Here is an 18,538-nt window from a genome sequence, read left to right on the forward strand (position 1 = left end):
GTATGCTCCTGGAACGGAATATGCTCGTAATCCAAGGTACCACTGTAAACTGCTTTGCTAACTCATTTTAAGAGCTTTGTGAAAATAAGTATGTAAGTATAATTAAAAGTAACAAATGTATCGCTGAATTTTCCATTACTGTTGCAGAATAGGAATTCTGTCCTCCAGATGCCCAAAATTAGTGAGAAAAGAGCTTGTTGTTTAAACTTATTCAAATTATTCTAAAGATGAACGTTACTCTTCTTACAGATTCAATTATAATAAAAATTATTTTTATTGGGAATGAATGCAAAATTTAACTTGGAATTTTAGTATTTAGCAGTCATAGTATATATGAGTGGCATCAAATGTATGTGATGTATTCCACAAAAATTAATTTTGCCTATTTTATTATTAGGCTTTCAAGAGTGGCAGAAGACACAATCCGAGAATACTTTGAAGCCCGTTTGGCTTTGCTGGAACACATTTTTCCAGTAGCATGTCATAGACTTTGTGAGGGACCAGATTATTCTTTGGATTTCCAATATAACCCTCCCCATAAAATACCTGAAGGTACTATTTTTCATACATTATCATGGTAACTGTACTATGCACTTAAGAAGAAATCAGTGGATATACAGTCCGTTCTCATTATTTGCGATAGTATGATTCACGAACTGCAAAATCGCAAATACATGTTGTGCCTCAAAAGACCGGAAAGTGAACAAGTGGAAAATAGGATTAGGTTCCTGCATTGTACAGCACTTGGAGTACCTGTTATTACTTGTAATTCACTCTCTGGATGCTTGGGGGCCATATCTGGAAGCAAACACTAGACTGCAAGGTGAAAGCGAGAGCAAAGAAAGCAGTTTTTTTTTTTTTTTTAATAGCCGGTCTACAAATATGTGAACACAGCGGCACAAATGGGAAAAATTGATCTCAATTGATGCAACCACAGATACATGAAATTGTACATCGGGAACGTGCAAATAATAAGAATGGACTGTAGTGAATCTGATGAGAATAAAGGTTAAGCCTTATACAGTATTTCTTTTTTCTTTTCTCTCTGGCCTTCTGTGCTGCATTTTAATTTTAGATTTAATTAATTGCTTTTCCCAAATCTGAATTGAAGGTGAGTTACATCTATAGGCACAGTAACTATTTATTTGGCTTGCAATCCAACTTTTATTAGGATGCATTAGCATTAGAGGGTGACTTGTACAACTTTACAAGAAGTTTCTACGAGAGAAGCAGGATTAGACTGTTCAGTCCATTAATTTAGAATCTCCTTTCACTTGCTCATTGTTTTAGGTATAAATCCAACAAAAGTGGAGCAAAGATATGTATTGTTCTATAGTGGTGGTATGTTTATTGAGTCACACAATCCATTTACCTTCTTTTTATTTAGAGGTAGAAAGCAACAGAGTCCAAAAAATGGTATTTGGCTCAGCTTTAGAATTTAGGCTCCTTGAAAAATAGTTGCTTATAATTTTTTATTCTACCTCATTTTGGAGCACAAAGTATAAAACACTTAATGTGAATTCAAGTGTGTTTTTACCTTGTAAACCTATTTCATGATTGCTTATTTTGGAAAAATTCTCAGCTTTTTGAAACTGATTAGTAATAAGACATAAATTTTAAAATTGTAATGATTTTCTGCTCCTTTTTTTTAGGATCTGGAGTGCTCTTGTTCGTTTTCCATGCAAACTTTTGTGGTAAAAATGTTGTTGCCCGGCTCTGTGGATCATGTAGTGTGCAAGCTGTGGTTTTAAATGATAAATTCCAGCTTCCTCTGTTTGTGGTAATTTTTTCCAACTTTAAAAAAAAAAAAAAATTGTTATGTTCATTTTTCCTTGATGGCTTTGTTGCTTTAATGATTCTCTGCTTTTATATTCAACCCAAAAATGTTTTGTAGACTTGGAGGAATATTTTCAAAACCATTGGTATGCGTAAATAGTAGGGTTTAATTTCTGGGGAAATGGCGTGGAGCACAATTTCAACAGAAGTATAGAAATATATTTTCCAACCCCTCCCTTCTAGATGGCCTGTGGAGAAAAGAGGAATGAATGAGCCTGGAGCAGAGAATAGTCGCTGGACTCTAGCTCAGCTCCTCTTTTCCTGTTTCTCCTGCCACAGGCCCACCTGCTATAGATTCCCTTTATGGCTACAAATTAAGCTTTGCTAAATAGTGATTTGTGCACAAAAATCAGATGGCTGAAAGTCACCCTTCTGTACTTGGTTTAAAAATATATATGATGTTCCAAAGAACTTGCATTTAGCCTGCAAATAAAATGTATTTTGCAGATTTTGTCCCAAACAGATTGAAAATTGTACCCTTAATGGTACATAAGATGAAGCCTCAGGATTATGGTATGGGCTAGCAAAACTATTGCAGGTGTGTGAGGTATTTTAGTTTTATTACGACCACACTAGAAAGCTGTTGATAAAAGCAAAAGATTTAGAATTATTTGATTTTGTAATGAGGCCCTTAATTGCTGCAGCTCTGTAATTTAAAAAAATATATATATAATTAAAAGATTTATAAGTGTGCTCATTTTATAAGTCACCTATGTGGAACCATGTGAAAGGTTTGGCTGAAATCTAAATATACCACATTTATCACTCTTCCTTTATTCAGCTCTTTAGTCATTCTATCAGATTCATCTGATAAGGCCTATTCTAGTAAAACAATGCTGCCTTGGATTCCATAGTCCAGGGTTTCCCAAGTCAGTTTTGGAGTACCCCTTTGCTAAACTGGTTTTCAAGATATCCACAATGAATACGCATGAAAAAAATTTGCATATAATGGAGGCAGTATATGCAAATCAATTTCATGTATATTCATTGTGAATATCCCAAAAACCTGACTGGCAAAGAGATACTCTAGGACTGACTTGGGAAACACTGTCATAGTCCATTGGTTGTCATAAACTACACTTGTCCTCTATTTTAACAGCCTTTCCATTAATTTGCTCTCCACAGAGGTCAAACTAACTGGTCTGTAGTTTCCAATTCTTATTTTTTGTGGAGAGAAACCATATCTACATTTCTCAAGTCCTATAAGACCTCTTCCAGCTCTAAAGCAGCTTTGAAATTTCAGAGAACAGAGCCACCAGAACTTTTCTAAGTTCCTTCAGTACCTTTGGATGTATCCTATCCAGTGCATTGATTTGTCTACTCTGTTTAGCTAGCTCCACATGAACATTGTTCAAAATTTGTTTCACATCCATTCTTGTCTGTGTTTGTTTTCTGCGGTCCTGTTCCTGGCTCTTCCTCTGTGAGCACAGAAATATTTGTTAAGTCATCTCATGTTATACTCATTAGCTCTTACATATTTTTCCACTTCAACCTTGAATCTGACAATGCCACTACTGCACTTCTTCTATCACTTATTATATCCTTAAAATAATAACTTCTTGTGCAAGTGGACTGGTAGTTTTGACCAGCAGGTAAAAACTCCATTAGCTGTGAGGTTTGTAGAGAGCCCACTGTTTTGTTTTCATTCTCCAACTTCAATCACTCTGGGATGAGCTCTACCTCCTCAATCTTACTCTTTTTATTATTTTTGGGTTTTTTATTATCTGGCCGGAGGCTTTCGGTGCTACAGAGGATCCTGGTCACCCCAGATGCAGACTCTCAGGGCCTAGGTCTGTAGCCCATAGGCAAATGCCTCACATGATTCCAGTGTGGCCAGTCTGCATCAGTAGTTCTCAGAGCTTAGGGTCCATACCCTTGGAAGCAATCTTGACACAGGTTCGTATGTAGTGGGCTTGAGCGGCTTGCCCCAGGTTCTGTCTGCAGTGGGCTTGAGCACAGACAGCGGTTCCCATGGCGATTTTAGCCAGGATTGGGTCTGACTGTGTTCCTTCCCCCACGATATTGCGTGGTTCCAGCGGGGATCTGAGGTCCAGTTCCACATCAGGAACTGAACAGCAGTCTGAAGAAACAAGCCATCTGTTGAACTCCAGGCTTATCTGAGGCAGAAATTTTCTCTTCCCTCTGATCAGAGGTTTCCTTAGGAAAGCTTCAACACAGATGCATGGCACAGTGAGTAAGACTATTGCATTTTGTGTTTGCTTATTTTTTCGTATCTCCACAGGCCATTTTTAGGTGCCAGAATAGCTATCGCGTAGCAGCCATCTTGGATTTCCCAGTTATATTATAAAAGCCTGTATCTGCCAAAATACCCCTTATTTTTGACAGAAAACAGTATAGATAGATGGTTTTCTAAGTATCTGTAATGTCAGCGAGAAGAGTAAGCTGCAGGCCCTGACCTGTATGGAATCCTTTCTTTGAATTTCAGAGCTTGCCTCTCGATTCAAACGGTTCCTTCCTTCCTACCAAAGGTCGTGTTCAGTTTTCACATAAACCAAGATATGCGCCTTCCAGCCTTTACATATACGGGAGTGAAGTAGGTGGATAGACAAAATTTCTGGATGTATGAAGAATTTTGCTTCGTTATCTGGAGGTCACCAATGAGTTCCAGTTGCCTGATCACCTCTTCGTTCTTAAGAATGCAGCATATTGGGGAAGACTGGCATCTAAAGTGCCTATATCCAGATGGATTAGGATGGCTATTTCTTCTGCTTATATTGGAAGCATTATTCTGGGCAGAGTCTAGAGCAGGGGTGCCCAAATGGTCGATCTTGATCGACCAGTGGATCGCAAAGGCAATGCGAGTCGATCGTGTTGCCTTTGCTATCTTTTTCTCCCTGCTGCTTGCCCGAGCCAGGCTCGGCATGTACAAGTGCCGTACTCACAAACTCTGATGTCGAAGAGGAAGTTCTGGGCCAGCCAATCGCTGCCTGGCTGGCCTGGAACTTCCTCCCCGACATTAGAATTGACATCAGAGGTGAAGTCTTGTGGGCCCGGCGCTTGTATGTGCCAGGCCTGGCTCGGGGAAGCAGCAGGGAGAAATCGGTGTGGTGGCTTGGGGGGGGTAGGGAAAGAATCGGGGAAGTGAAGAAATCGGCGCGATGGATTGGGGGGGGCACGGGGAGAGAGAGAAAGGCAGAAATAAAGAGGGGGCAAGGGGAGAGAGAAAGAAAGGCAGAAAGAAAGAGGGGGGCAGGGGAAAAGAGAAAGAAAGACAGGCAGGCAGGGGAGAGAGAGAAAGAAAGAAATATTGGCTTTACAAAAGAAGGAAGTGTAACCAGAGACTCATGAAATCACCAGAGAAAAATGATTTTATTTTCAATTTAGTGATCAAAATGTGTCCGTTTTGAGAATTTATATCTGCTGTCTATATTTTGCACTATGGCCCCCTTTTACTAAACCGTGATAGTGGTTTTTAGCGCAGTGAGCCTAGGAGCGTCGGGAGCTGAGAGGGGCATTCAGCGCAGCTCCCTGCGCTAAAAACCACTATCGCGGTTTAGTAAAAGGGGAGGGGGGTATATTTGTCTATTTTTTTGTAGGTGACATTGCATATTTTAAAGTCATCTGCCTTGACCTCTGAAAAAAACCCCGAATACAAATGATAATTAACATTTTCTTTGCGTACAGTGTGCTTTGTGTTTTTTTAAATTTTATTGTTAGAAACATAGAAACATAGAAAAATGACGGCAGAAAAGGGCTACAGCCCATCAAGTCTGCCCACTCTACTGACCCACCCAATTTAGTCTGTGTGCTAATGACCCAATTCTTTAACTTGATCTTCGTAGTGATCCTACGTAGGTGTCCCATTTATTCTTAGTCAGGTACGCTGGTGGCCTCAACCACTTGCACCGGAAGCTTGTTCCAGCGATCTATCACTCTTTCCGTGAAGAAGTACTTCCTGGTGTCGCCATTAAATTTCCCTCCTCTGAGTTTGAGCGGATGTCCTCTTGTGGCCGAGGGTCCTTTGGGAAAGAAAATGTCATCTTCCATCTCGACACGTCCTGTGATGTACTTAAATGTCTCAATCATGTCCCCCCTCTCCCTACGTTCCTCAAGAGTGTAGAGCTGCAGTTTGTGCAGTCTCTCTTCGTACGAGAGACCCTTGAGCCCCGAGATCGTCCTAGTGGCCATCCGCTGAACCGACTCGACTCTGAGCACGTCTTTATGGTAATGTGGCCTCCAGAATTGCACACAGTATTCCAGATGAGGTCTCACCATGGCTCTGTATAGTGGCATTATGACTTCAGGTTTCCGGCTGACGAAACTTCTTTTGATACAACCCATCATCTGCCTTGCCTTGGATGAGGCCTTCTCCACTTGTTTGGCAGCCTTCATATCTGCACTGATGATTACTCCTAAATCTCGTTCTACTGAAGTCCTAGCCAATGTTTCTCCATTCAAGGTGTAAGTTCTGCATGGATTACCGCTACCAAGGTGCATGACCTTACATTTCTTAGCGTTGAAGCCCAGCTGCCAGGTCGAGGACCAGCATTCCAATGTAAGCAGGTCCTGCGCCATACTGTCTTGCAAGTTGCTTTCACTTACTATATTGCATAGTTTGGCGTCGTCGGCGAATAATGTTACTTTACCTTGAAGCCCTCGAGTCAAGTCCCCTATGAATATGTTAAAAAGGAGTGGACCTAGGACCGAGCCCTGCGGCACTCCGCTGGTCACCTCCGAAGTCTCAGAGAGGGTGCCGTTGACCACCACCCTCTGACGTCTGCAACTCAGCCAATCGTTGACCCATGTAGTCAGTGTCTCGCCTAACCCCATCGATTTCATTTTGCTTATCAGCCTGCGATGTGGGACGCTATCAAAAGCCTTACTGAAGTCTAAGTACACGACGTCCAGAGACTCTCCCGAGTCTAGCTTTCCTGTTACCCAGTCAAAGAAGCTTATGAGATTGGATTGGCAGGATCTACCCTTGGTAAAACCATGTTGACTGGGATCCCTTAGGTTCCCCTCATCCAAGATCGTGTCTAATTCACGTTTAAGTAGTGTTTCCATGAGTTTACACACTATTGATGTGAGACTCACCGGCCTGTAATTCGCAGCCTCTGCCCTGCAACCCTTTTTGTGCAGAGGGACGACATTAGCTGTTTTCCAGTCCAGGGGGACTCTCCCCTTACTTAGGGAGAGATTGAAGAGCATGGATAACGGCTCCGCCAGGACATCAGCCAGCTCTCTGAGCACTCTTGGGTGCAAATTGTCCGGTCCCATGGCTTTGTTCACCTTGAGTCTTGGTAGATCATTTTGACTTGGTCATTTTAAAAGTATCTCGGAAGCCAAAAAAGTGTGGGCACCCCTGGTCTAGAGCATTGTAAGCTGCAGAGATTTGCAGGAAGCTCACTTGGTCTAACCTCCACATGTTTACTTGGTAGATGTCACAGCTGGGCTAAACACCTTTAGATCCTCCATGCTGGCAGCAGGCTCATCTGTCCCACCACCCTAGGAACCTGGAACTGCTCTGATATGGCCTGCTAGTCAAGACTACCAGTCCTGTTGCAGAAGAAGGAAATATTAGGTTCTTACCTTGTTAATCTTCTTTCTTGTAAAAGGAATGGTAGTCTTGATGTCCGCCCTGTCAGATGTATACTAGCCTGTTTTCTGTTTCAGACATAACTGCCTAGTCAGATGTCTTGTTTCTATCTCCCGCATGATAGAATCAGGAATGAAGAGGAATTCACTCATAAGAGGTTCATTTTAAATACTCAGGAGTAGAACAATTGATGGCAGATGGCACACAGGTAGGCGGCCCCTTTGTTTCCGCTTTGTTTTGATTACTAGTGGTTTAAAAGTGTTGTTTAATGTTTGTATTTGTAACCGAACAGACTTATGTGGGTTTGGGGAGTTTCCCTGCACTCCTCTCTTATGTTTGTATTCTAGGACTCATTAGAAGCTTTGGTACTGACTGAGGGGGTGGAGCTCATCCCAGAGTGATGGGACTTAGAGCATGAAAACAAAAAAGTGGACTCTCTACAACCCTCACTGCTAATGGGGGGTTTTACCTGCTGGTCAAGACTGCCATTCACGTTTACAAGAAAGATTAGCAAGGTAAGAATCTAATATTTCCTTGGTCCCTCATTTTATTCTATTGGTTATTTTTTTTCTTCCATTTGCATCTTTGCTTTCCTGACTACTTTACTATCTTTAAGCTTTTCCCAGATATTATCATTCCCCTTCTGCGCTTTCTTATAGTTTATGAAGGCTATATATTGATTCACTCTGTCTTGTGTGTCTGTCATAATTAGATTGTAAACTCTTTCAAGCAGGGACTGGCTCTTGCATGTTTAAAGTACAGCGCTGCGTGTATCTGGTAGCGCTATAGAAATAAATAATAGTAGCAGTAGTAATAGTAATAACATCTTTAGCTGCTTCTTTTAAGAACTATAATGGCCTCCTTTTTCCTTTTAATTTTATTTACTTTCTTAATAAAAAGGTTTGTTGTCCTTAAAATAATCTCCTTTCAGTTTTGCCCATTGCTTTTCTAGTTCCCCCAGATGTTCCCATCTATCACTGAGCATTCCACCATATTGACAAAATTAGCTTTTCTGAAGTCTAAGACCCTTTCTTTTGAATAAATCTTATCCATATATGTCCTATTATCTGAGGACAAGCAGGCAACATATTCTCACATATGTGGGCGACGCCATCCTTGGAACAATCAAAAAAGTGTACTGTCACTTTAAATCTTTAAAATAGAGAATGACACGGGGAAAAAATCTGTCCCCGTCACCGGCCCACCATCCTCTGCACCGCCCCGTCACCGCCGTTCCCTTCACCGCCCCATCACCGTCACCGCCATCCCTTTCACCGCCCCGTCACCGCCACTGCCATCCCATTCACCGCCCTGTCACCGTCCCCGCTGCATCCATATAAGCCTTAGTACTGTAATATTTAGCTTATTCCTTTCTTATAAATCAAAGTTCCTGCTGCTGAACTAGAGAAAGAGATGTTCAGCTGGCAGGGCTTTGTTTATAAATTTTTATCAACACAACTAATATACTATTTTATCCTAAAGCAAAAAATAAATAAATAAATATAATTTTTTTTTCTACCTTTGTTGTCTGGTTTCTGCTTTCCACATCTTCTCATTCAATTCCTTCCATCCACTATGTGTCTTCTCTCTGCGTCTTCCATTTGCTGTTACTGTGCCTCTCCCTTAACCCCCCCCCCAATTGGTCTAGCACCCATCTTCTTCCCTCCGCTCCCGCATAGTCTGGCATCTGTCTTCTTCCCACTCTGTCTTCCATGTTTCCCTTGGGGGTCTGTTCCTCTCCACCCTCCTTCAATGTCTGTTCTATTCCTTTCCACCACCACCCTTCCCTCCCTCCTTTACCATCTGTTCCTTTCTACTACCCTTCAGCTCCTCTCACGTGGCCTATCTACCTTCCTTCCTCTTATTTTCATGGCACGTTACAATGTAATTTGTGCAAGCCACTGGAGCCTGCAAGCTCGGTCCCTGTCCCATCCCCACAAACCATCTCGCTTCTGTGCTCCTATTTTCTCCATTTCTAATATCTCCCCTATGTATCTGTCATTGCCCCCCCTGTGTCCATATACCATCCCCATGGCATGTCCCCTTTATGTCTCTGTCCCTATGCCCCATGCACATAATTTCCCCTCTTTCTGTTACCTTCCTGTGTCCAGATTTCCCCTATCTTCCTCTTCCATACCAGTGTGTCTCTTCTTTTCAACCCCATCTAGCTTTTTTCCCTTTTTCTTCCCCCCCCCCTGCTTCTAGCATCTGGCTCACCTGCCAGTCCTTCCCTTTCTTTCCTGCTGTGGGTTTTTCTTTCCGACTTCATCCCCTTGGCCCAGAATCCTTTTCCCTTTCACTCCCTCCTTCCAATTTGAGCCGGGAACACTAGCGATCGCATGGTCCCCGCAGCCACTACCTGCCTGCCCAATCGATCCTAGTGTTTAGCCAGCTCTCTCCCTTCTCCTCACCTTAGTTTATAGGTTTTCTTTTTCGGCGACCTGCACGCTTTCCCAAAGAGCCGCGCACACGCGGCTGCTCAGTGTTCAATCTTCTGCTCTGCTGCAACTTCCTGTTTCCGGTTGCGTCAGAGCAGAAGATCGAAACTGAGCAGCGGGTGCGCGGCTCTCTGATAGCGTGCGGGTCGCCGAAAAAGAAAATCTACAAACTAAGGTGAGGAGAAGGGAGAGAGCTGGCTAAACACTAGAATCGATTGGGCAGGCGGGTGTGAGCTGCGGGGACCGCGCGATCCTTCATGCCTCACTGCGGGGACAAGACCATTCACCGCCCCGCGGGCGGTGAATGACCTTGTCCCCGTCGCCGCAGCGACTGCTAGTTTTCTTCCCCGTTTTCGGCGGGTGACCCGCGGCTAAAATGCGGTGGCCGCGGGTAAACCGCCACCGTGTCATTCTCTACTTTAAAACTACCTGTACCATGTGTGGGCTTGTATCTTCCCGCCTGACGTTGGCTCGTGGAACCATCAGTTTTCCACTGAGCTGAGAAGTCATTCTTCAGAGTTTTTCTAAGTGCATCAAACTATTATATTTTTTGTGCTTTCCTGATTATTTTTTCCTTAGTCACTGTTTTGTGTTTTATTCATATTTTTTTCATTCGGTTTAAAAGTGTTTTTTTGTTTTGTTTGTTTTTTGACCGAGTTTCTTTTTTCGGGCCTTCTGGCTCACTCCAGCCTATTTTCAGACCAGGAGCATCAACTTGTTTTCGGTATACCAGCTACTCGATTTCCCCAGACAGTTGAGTCCTTGACCTGCTGTCTGCGGTTTTTCTTCAATGTCAAAGGCTCCTAGTGGCTTCAAGTGATGCACTCAGGTACCATATAATTGGTTTGTCCAATGCATAGGTCCTGATCATCGAGATACATCTTGCAAACTCTGCTCAAAATTGCAGAAGAGGTCGCTAAAAGTTGCAATTAGAGAGGTTTTTCAGGTAGAAGTTTTTCAATTTTAATTTCTATCTCTGAGCTTAGATTCTGACCTGTATTCATGATAACCTGGCACAGCCTTTGACCCTGTCTGTGCAATCAATGAGCTCATTTGTTTTAGACAGTGCTCTCCAGCGCCTATTACATTGACTATATCTGTTTTCAAGGTCCTGCAGCATGTCCTGCAGTTCTTGGTTACTCTGCTCTAGGGCCACAATTAATTGCTTGGGGTACAAACCCCTTTTTTTGTTGTTTTTACAATTGGAACCTCAGAGAGTTGACCTGCTCATAGTTTTCAGTCTCTTGATGCTAATATTGTTGGAAGCCCTTATCTTTTACAATAGACTCTCAGTTATCCAGCACCCATGGGGATTGGTAGATGCCAGATAAATGTAGTTTCTGATGGCTTGAGAGTTACTATTAAAAATATTTTTGTCTCTATTCCACCTCACCTTTCTGATCTGAGTCATTCTCTCTTCCACTCTCTCTATCATCCCCCCAGGACCAGCTGCTGCTGCTTTAGGGGCTGGAGGGAGAGGTTATTGGGTCAGGACTGGCTGCTGCTGCTTCGGGGGTTGGAGGGAGGGGGGGTTGTCAGGTCAGTACCAGTTGCTGCTGCTGCTTCCTCAGAGACTGGAAAGGGGACTTTTTTTTTTTTTTTCTTTCATCTGATAAATTTTTTTTGCCAGTTGGGATTCTACTTTACACTCCTCCCTCAATATTCGCAGGGGTTAGGGGCAGAGCCGGCCCATGAATATTGAAAATTTGTGAATAACTTTTGGGCTGGCTCTGACCCACTCCCGCCTTTCCCCCTCCCCCCCCCGGCATCCCGGACCTTACCTCCTGGTGGTCTAGAGGTCTTTCGGGGCAGGAGTGACCTTCCTACGCTTCTGCTCCATGCAGATCACTCATACAAAATGGCTGCCTTGAGTTCCCGTAGTCTTGAAAGACTATTATGGGAACTCACGGCAGCCATTTTGTATGAGTGATCTGCACGGGCAGGAGCGTAAGAAGATCGCTCCTGCGCCGAAAGACCGATAGACCACCAGGTAAAGTCTGGGGAGGGAGGTGGGGGTGATTCCGGTTTTAGGAAATTGCGAATAATCGAAATCACGAGTCCTTAAACTGCGAATCTGGAGGTGGAAGTGTATTTAGAAAGTCTTTAAAACTCTTTTGGGATTAATTGCAGTTAAATATAACTTGTTCGTAAAGCTGAGGATTCACTGTTGTTTGGTTGTTACCCAGGTAATTTTTCAGGATAAGCAAAATATGCAAATTTGATTTGTTGACCAAATATTTGTAAGGAAATCTGACAAATATTCATTTTATTTTCCTGAAAACTGAACTGAGTTGCAACCCTTGAACTAGAAGTACATACTTTTAATCTAAAGATTAAAAATTAGGAAACCATGATGGACTGTTAGGGTGACTTTGACAGAATTTAGTCAGCTAATAAAACACATTAAACTTCTACAAATGTCATTAAAATAAATGTAAGTAACTTTCTATAGCTTTTACCAGTTAATTGATTCCTAATATCTTTCTGAGCAGAATGATTAGAAGATTGTTTGGGTTCAGTTGTAAGCAATTACTACAATTGTCATTTTGAGGCTGTAGAGCAGGGGTGCCCAACACGTCGATCGCGATCGACAGGTCGCTCGCTCAGGCGACCCCAGTCGATCGCAGAGCGGGTTCCCTTCTCTTTTTTCCCCTCCTGACTGGCCTGCTCCTGAATTCTGCTGCTGCCTCCGCTGCTCAACATTAAAAAAAAAAAAAAACGGCTTGGAGAATTTATGCTCCGGGGGCTAACGTGCGCTTGTACTGGCTTCCCTTCTCTTTCCTCTGAAACCGGAAGTTATGTCAGGAGGGGGGGAGAGAAGGGAAGCTGGCACGCACATGTTAGAGCCCCATTCGCGGGCTAAAGCGGGAGACTGGTCAGTGAAGCTTGCGATTTGCTCTTCTTGCTGCCAGGTCCTGCCTACTTTCTGTTTCCTCAAAGGCAGGACCCGGCAGCATTTCTCCCAATAGGTCGATCTTGGGCCGATCAGCCTTTCTCTCCCCGACGTCAATGCTGCCTCGGAGAGGAAGTTCTGGCCAGCGTAACTTCCTCTCCGAAGGCAAAATTGACGTCGGGGAGAGGAATGCTGGTGCGCCCGAAGCAAGGAGAGCTTGGCCGGCGGCGGGCGGCTTTGGGGGCCTGTTATCCGGCGGCAGTGGCAGTGGCTTGGGGGAGGGCAGGGAGGGAGAAAGAGGGCAGGCAGGGAGACAGAAGGAAAGAAGAGAAACAGAAATAGCCCAGAAATAGCTAAGAAGAAAAAAAAAAAAAAAAAAATTTTTAAATTGAATCAGGTTGGGCAGACTGGATGGACCATTCGGGTCTTTATCTGCCGTCATCTACTATGTTACTATGTTACTATGTTAGAAAAAAAGAAAGGGGCATGAAGAGAGAAAGAAAGAGAGGGCAGGGAGAGAAGAAGAAAACGTTTGGGGTGGGGAATGAAGTCAGGAGGAGAGGAAGCAAACAGGCTAAAAGAAGGGAAGAAAGATTGGATGCACAGTCAGAAGAAGAAAGTGCAACCAGAGACTCATGAAATCACCAGACAAGGTAGGAAAAATGATTTTATTTTAAATTTAGTGATCAAAATGTGTCTGAATTTATATCTGCTGTCTATATTTTACAATATGGTCCCCTTTTACTAAACCGCAATAGAGGTTTTTAGCGCAGGGAGCCTATGAGTGTCGAGAGCAGCGCTGGGCATTCAGCGCAGCTTCCTGCGCTAAAAACTGTTATCGTGGTTTAGTAAAAAGGGAGGGGGTGGGTATTTGTCTATTTTTGTATGGTTATTACTGAGGTGACAGTGCATAGAGTCATCTGCTTTGACCTCTTTGAAAAAACCCCGGAATAGGAATGATAATTGACAATTCTATGCGTACAGTATTTTTTTTTAATTTTATTGTTGGTAGATCATTTTGACTTGGTCATTTTAAAAGTAGCTCGCAAGCCCTAAAAGTGTGGGCACCCCTGCTGTAGAGTCTAGATTCTCTAATACCTAATCTCTAATACCTAATACCTGTCTGCAATCAATGAGCTCATCTGTTTTAGACAGTGCTCTCCAGCGCCTATTACATTGACTATATCTGTTTTCAAGGTCCTGCAGCATGTCCTGCAGTTCTTGGTTACTCTGCTCTAGGGCCACAATTAATTGCTTGGGGTACAAACCCTTTTTTTTTTTCAATTGGAACCTCAGAGAGTTGACGTGCTCATAGTTTTCAGTCTCTTGATGCTAATATTGTTGGAAGCCCTTATCTTTTACAATAGACTCTCAGTTATCCAGCACCCATGGGGATTGGTAGATGCCAGATAAATGTAGTTTCTGATGGCTTGAGAGTTACTATTAAAAATATTTTTGTCTCTATTCCACCTCACCTTTCTGATCTGAGTCATTCTCTCAATGTTGTACAACTGTCTCTTTCTGAGAGCACAAAGGTTATAATATACTTAGCAATTTCATTAATTTGTTTTCTTTTTTTCAGGATGCTCACTTTATTTATTCCTTCAGTCCTGTAGCTGGCCTTAATAAACTTTTTATAAGGTTGACTGACTCTCCTACTGCCAAGGTGAGAAAATTGTTTATTAATGTTCATTTATAGTGGTGATCTTTATCATTTTATAAAGCTGTTTTTCAAACATCATTTTTAACATCTGCAAGAATTATATGAACAATTAATACATTGTAGATAATTATTTAAGACTGTAAAGGAATACAAAACATGTATTTGATTTTCAAATATTGTAAATGCTATTGCTATTTATGTCTAATTCTGTTTTATGACAGTAAGTTGTATCATTAGATGCTTCTAAAAAATATTTTTGAATTCTACCTAGCCATTTGAAAGGCAAGATGCAATTCCGACACGCCTTGGGTCCTTGAATTCTTATTAACAAAGTGCTGGACAGTGTGTTGTCTCACAGAGCAAATCTTTTCATGATCATGCCAGGCTATCATCCTCGGCTAGGATTGCAAGCCCTCTGAGGACAGTAATATCCACTATACATTAAAGTTACTTGCATTGAGCTATTGCTGAAAGGCGTGAACTAAATCCATATAAATAATTAACTGCAAGGGCATTGACATGCTATATATTTCTATCAAATTAGAATTGTGTTTGTTTTTCTTGGAGTAGGGTACTAAAGGACTTTTTGCATGAGTGTGGCCATCTGGTATTTCTGCTCATCTCTTATAAATCCAGCTTATCTTGGAGACAGGACAGTTATGAGGTTAATGGAAAACAAGCAGAACAACTCTATTAACTATCATAAATAGATGGAGATTTTTTTAACACATTACAACAGAATTTTGTATCCTCTCTGTATTGTTTAGTATTTGAAAAGCAGTAGTATCTGGTATCAATGAAACCTTTAGCTGCTAAGTTGGTATACTTAAAGCTTTAAGAAGCTTCTCTACAATTACATTTTATCCTTAGACAAGCAGGCAGCATATTCTTACTTAGGGATAACGTCATCCACGAAGCCCTGGTACAGACAGTAGAAAGTGTAGTATCACTTTAAGCTTTAACAAGCTTTAGACTGCCCACACCGCACATGCGTGAGCGCCTTCCCACCTGATGCCAGCTCGTCAGTTTTTCATTTTCCGTGGAGTGAAGAAGACTGATCTTGTTTTTCTCCATCAAGTTGCCTTCCCGTTTATATTTTATTTAAATCTTTTTCAAGTATTTCAAGTTTCTCTTCTACTACTTTTCTTTTGAAAACAAACAATGAAGAAAAGTAGAAAGGAAAAAGAAAATTTGGACTTCAAACTTTTTTTACTTAGTGGCCCTCACGCAAATTTCCATCCTTACTTCCTCCGTGGTTATCGATGGATTTTCAGCTTTGTTTCTACTCCAACCCAACTTGCTCTCTCCAACTGTATCTGGCTCCGGGGCTATAGATTGGAAGAAATAAAACACTATTGATTAACATCAAAGTTTTCTTTTCGTGTTTGTTTATTTCCACATATAGGTCTGGAGTCGGACTTCCAGTATCGGAGGACATCGATGCTTCCATCTGCGGCATATTAGCATTGAGTTTCGTTGATCAGCGCAACTGCATCACAGTGGACAGAGCTCTGCCATTAGCATCGAGTCCTCTTGATGTATGGCCTTCAGGGTGATACAGATTATCATTCTGAAGCGCATCACCTTTTCAGGCACTCATACTTCAATGCCTGTGGCACTTTTAATATCATTGATGTTGCATGGTCATGGTGCTTCCTTATAATCGATGGACATCGATGCTGATTAAGACTTGATGCTGTTTTACATCGGTAGAGCTCCACCCTGCGGTACCATTGATACCCGCTCAGTCAGGTATCGGTACATGCTTTGAGATTGCAGGAGGTTCACTTTTTTTTGTAGACTAACCTCTACTTCGGTGTCAGCAATCTCATCGGTGCCAGTTAGCCTGAGCATAGTTCTCATAAGGCGCAAGGTACTGCTTTGGAGTCTATTCTCAAACGTCGCTCTACTTAGTATTGACGTTCTTCAAGTCCTCATCGATGTCATCTTTAGAACTTCAGCCTGTATCCAAGGGTACAGTACTCCGGTGTTTGCACCAATGGTACCTCTCCTAGATCCAGAGATATGGGTGTACATTGTCGAAGAATAACTTCACATTGACGCCGGTGTCATCCTTCTGTGTAGGTTGTGTTACTTACTGGGCGTGCATCCTTTGTGAGTCTCCCACCCTAGCCCCCTTCGGCACCATTGATACCCACTCAGCTCAGATCCTGGATTTTTGTTCCAGGATCGATGACTTTATCCACTGCTTTGCATCGGTTAAATCGACTATGACCTACTTACTCTTGACAGAGCATCACATCAACTGCAGTTTGAGGGAATGTTCCATTTCATTGGAGCAGTACCGAACACATAACATATTGATGCCGTCGATGATGCTCTTCATTGGAACATTGATTACCAGTAAAGCACTGATGTTCTTCACATCGAGGCTCTGCATGGCAGCATTCCATCTCTAGTTTCTCAATTTTCAACCGTCTTTGGACTTTAATTTTCTATGGACTCTGCTGCGCAGATTCGCATAAAAAGGGAATTTGATGTTTTTCACAGATGGTGTTGGTACTTGTCTTGGAGCGTCATTCTTGGTCCAAAAGATACCAAAGTTTTGTTCCCATTGACGGTGATCTTCCCTATTCGACTTCAATCATCTTCAAAGCATCAACGCCCATCAAGATTCTACATTGACATCAATGGTTTATTATCGGGATACTGTGAGGCTTCATCTACATCTCAGAAACCAGCTCAGTCTTTTTGACCTGCTTCTAGAGACTGCTTTGTTTAGTACTGGTCCTGCCTAAGCATAGCATTTTGGGGCTTCAAGGTACTGAATCCAGTTTTCTATTGGGGGCATCAATCCACATTGCATCCGCCTTTCCATACTACTTCAGAAATCCATCAGAGGTATAGAGCCAGTAAGGTGTTTTTTTCCCTGTTGTCTCGACGTTTCAATACTAGTGGGGGAATCTAACATGGGTGTAGAGCCTGTTAAATTAGATTCCCTTTCATGTTTTAAGAAATAAAAAAAGCAAAGAGTAAGAAGAGAAGCAGTGTCTGCCTTTGTACTTTTACACTATCAAATGGACATTCGCTTTCTTCATGTTAACTTGTGAAGTTGAATGGTTGTCTGTTTTATCTTCTAATCAGGATCAACCAGCATCGATCTAATCAGGATCGATCCACATTGCAATTGCCTTTCCGTACTACTTCAGGAATCCACCATGGGCGTAGAGCCTGTAAGGTGGTCTTTTTTTCCTGTTGTCTGGATACAAACATAAAAAGACAAGTGGCGGGATCTAACAAGGGTGTAGATCCTGTTTAGTTAGTTCCCTTACCATGTTAAAAAAAACAAGTGAGGCTAGATTTTCTCGCAGACACCTTGGTGCTTTAAGTTGTTTCAAACAGGTTTATGTTTATTTGTTGCGGCTTATCTTATACCATCACAACTTGGGGACCCTTGAGGATGGTGTGTTGTCCAAAACACGGACCGTGTTGGGTCCTTTGATTTGTAAAAAGGTGGTTATATTATGCACAACAAAAGATTGTCTAAATAAACATAGCCTGCATCTTGTACTAATGTCTGAAGTTTCCCTTTTGTTTCTCTCTTACTTTTGTGCTTATGCACGTTCAATGACTTTCTCTATATTAACCATTGAAGGAGAATGGTTCTCTGCTTTATCTTTTAAGCAGGATCAATCAGATTTTTTCTTGAAGCACACCTTCCACTGTACCATTGATATTTATACAGTACTATCCAGGAGGCTCATATAATTACTTTGAAGTATCTTTCCCTACATACGCTTCTTCTATTGTTTAATGGACATTATCCACAACACCCTTTACTCCATCTCCTTTTGTAGTCTAAAGAAACCCGGAGGTTTGGGAGTGACTGTAGGGGGAGGGAGGAGGCCACTATATCCTCTTTAGGATGTTTTTTTCATTTACTCCAGTTTATCTCAAACAGTCTCTGGATTTAATATTTCAGTACATGGTCTAAAGTTAAAGAATATTTCAGTACACGGTCTAAAGTTAGAGGGTTATATGTTCAAACATCAATGCGCACTACCCAAATTCTAATAGATAAGATTTTAATTCTAGACCTGTTCTTACTCTGCATTCTATCTACACAGGTCACATTCATGTCTTTCAGTTTCATTTTCAATCTCTGGACAGAGAAAATGGATATGCTCGGA

At 42.1% G+C, this 18,538-nt stretch overlaps 1 protein-coding gene across 1 annotated transcript in view; it reads left to right on the plus strand.

Annotated features, from left to right (window-relative positions):
- Window positions 1-18,538, plus strand: part of MPHOSPH8 (M-phase phosphoprotein 8) — a 101,275-nt gene that overhangs the window by 72,925 nt on the left and 9,812 nt on the right. Inside the window, exons 11-13 of the mRNA XM_033947758.1 lie at window positions 398-552; window positions 1,653-1,780; window positions 14,307-14,390. Of these exons, the coding sequence (XP_033803649.1) occupies window positions 398-552; window positions 1,653-1,780; window positions 14,307-14,390 (367 nt within the window). The remainder of the gene's footprint in view (window positions 1-397; window positions 553-1,652; window positions 1,781-14,306; window positions 14,391-18,538) is intronic.

Source organism: Geotrypetes seraphini, chromosome 6 (assembly GCF_902459505.1).
Source record: "Geotrypetes seraphini chromosome 6, aGeoSer1.1, whole genome shotgun sequence".
NCBI lineage: Eukaryota > Metazoa > Chordata > Amphibia > Gymnophiona > Dermophiidae > Geotrypetes > Geotrypetes seraphini.